The sequence below is a fragment of the Penaeus monodon genome, chromosome 20 (assembly GCF_015228065.2).
Source record: "Penaeus monodon isolate SGIC_2016 chromosome 20, NSTDA_Pmon_1, whole genome shotgun sequence".
Lineage (NCBI taxonomy): Eukaryota > Metazoa > Arthropoda > Malacostraca > Decapoda > Penaeidae > Penaeus > Penaeus monodon.
This window is the reverse complement of record NC_051405.1, coordinates 30,651,648-30,652,408: the sequence shown is the minus strand read 5'-3', so window position 1 is coordinate 30,652,408 and position 761 is coordinate 30,651,648. Positions and strand designations below refer to the sequence as shown.

At 30.1% G+C, this 761-nt stretch overlaps 1 protein-coding gene across 1 annotated transcript in view; it reads right to left on the bottom strand.

Annotated features, from left to right (window-relative positions):
- The window catches only part of LOC119585967 (kinesin-like protein unc-104), a gene marked incomplete in the record, with an annotated part of 145,723 nt that overhangs the window by 38,698 nt on the left and 106,264 nt on the right, over positions 1–761 (bottom strand). Inside the window, 1 exon segment of the mRNA XM_037934681.1 lies at positions 486–564. Within this exon segment, the coding sequence (XP_037790609.1) occupies positions 486–564 (79 nt within the window).

The following is a 761-nucleotide window of genomic DNA, read 5'->3' as shown; positions in this document are numbered from 1 at the left end:
CAAACTGAATGGAAAGAGGCAATACATTTCAGAAAATAAACCATAACAAGATGTATTCAGTGGAAATGTATATATAAAAAATAAAAATGAATTAAAATATTTACAAATGACTTCACTTATATTTTTCAAACTCACTAATGAACTAGGAAAGTGTAAACAAATATTCAAAATAAGAGCTTCAAAGAATTCTAAAAAGAGGAGAGGTATAAACAAAATTAATATCATAGTTCAGAAAGACATTTCTGTAATCAGGAAATATTTTATGCCAAGCATTTTACAGCACTACAGAACAGCAGAGTTTGAGGACTTGAAAAGGTCATCTATTCCAGTCACGCTAAATATAAGCATCAAAGAAAATCTGAATATTGCTGAACCTAAAATCTACATCTGGAAATGTCTGAATACGTTATTATTAATCCACTTTCTTTGTCCCATTAATTTAAACATAAAAAAGAACAAAAAGGAAGACAAAGAATGAAACATACCTGCAAATGCATGGTCTAACATTTCTATGCCTATGTCCCGCATAACATCAGATTGTGTGGCAAAGTTGGGATCTGCAGGCTGCAACAGAAAGGACATTAGTTTAGTAAAATATTCATATACCTTTGGGATGATAATAGACCCATTTACTGGCTAAATTAGTGCAGAGAAAACAGAACATTTATTACCATTATCTTTCTGCATGTTTGTAATTTCTCATTTTGAATAATTAAAGTTTGTTTATGTTCTAGCACCACATATAAAAGAATAAATCATGG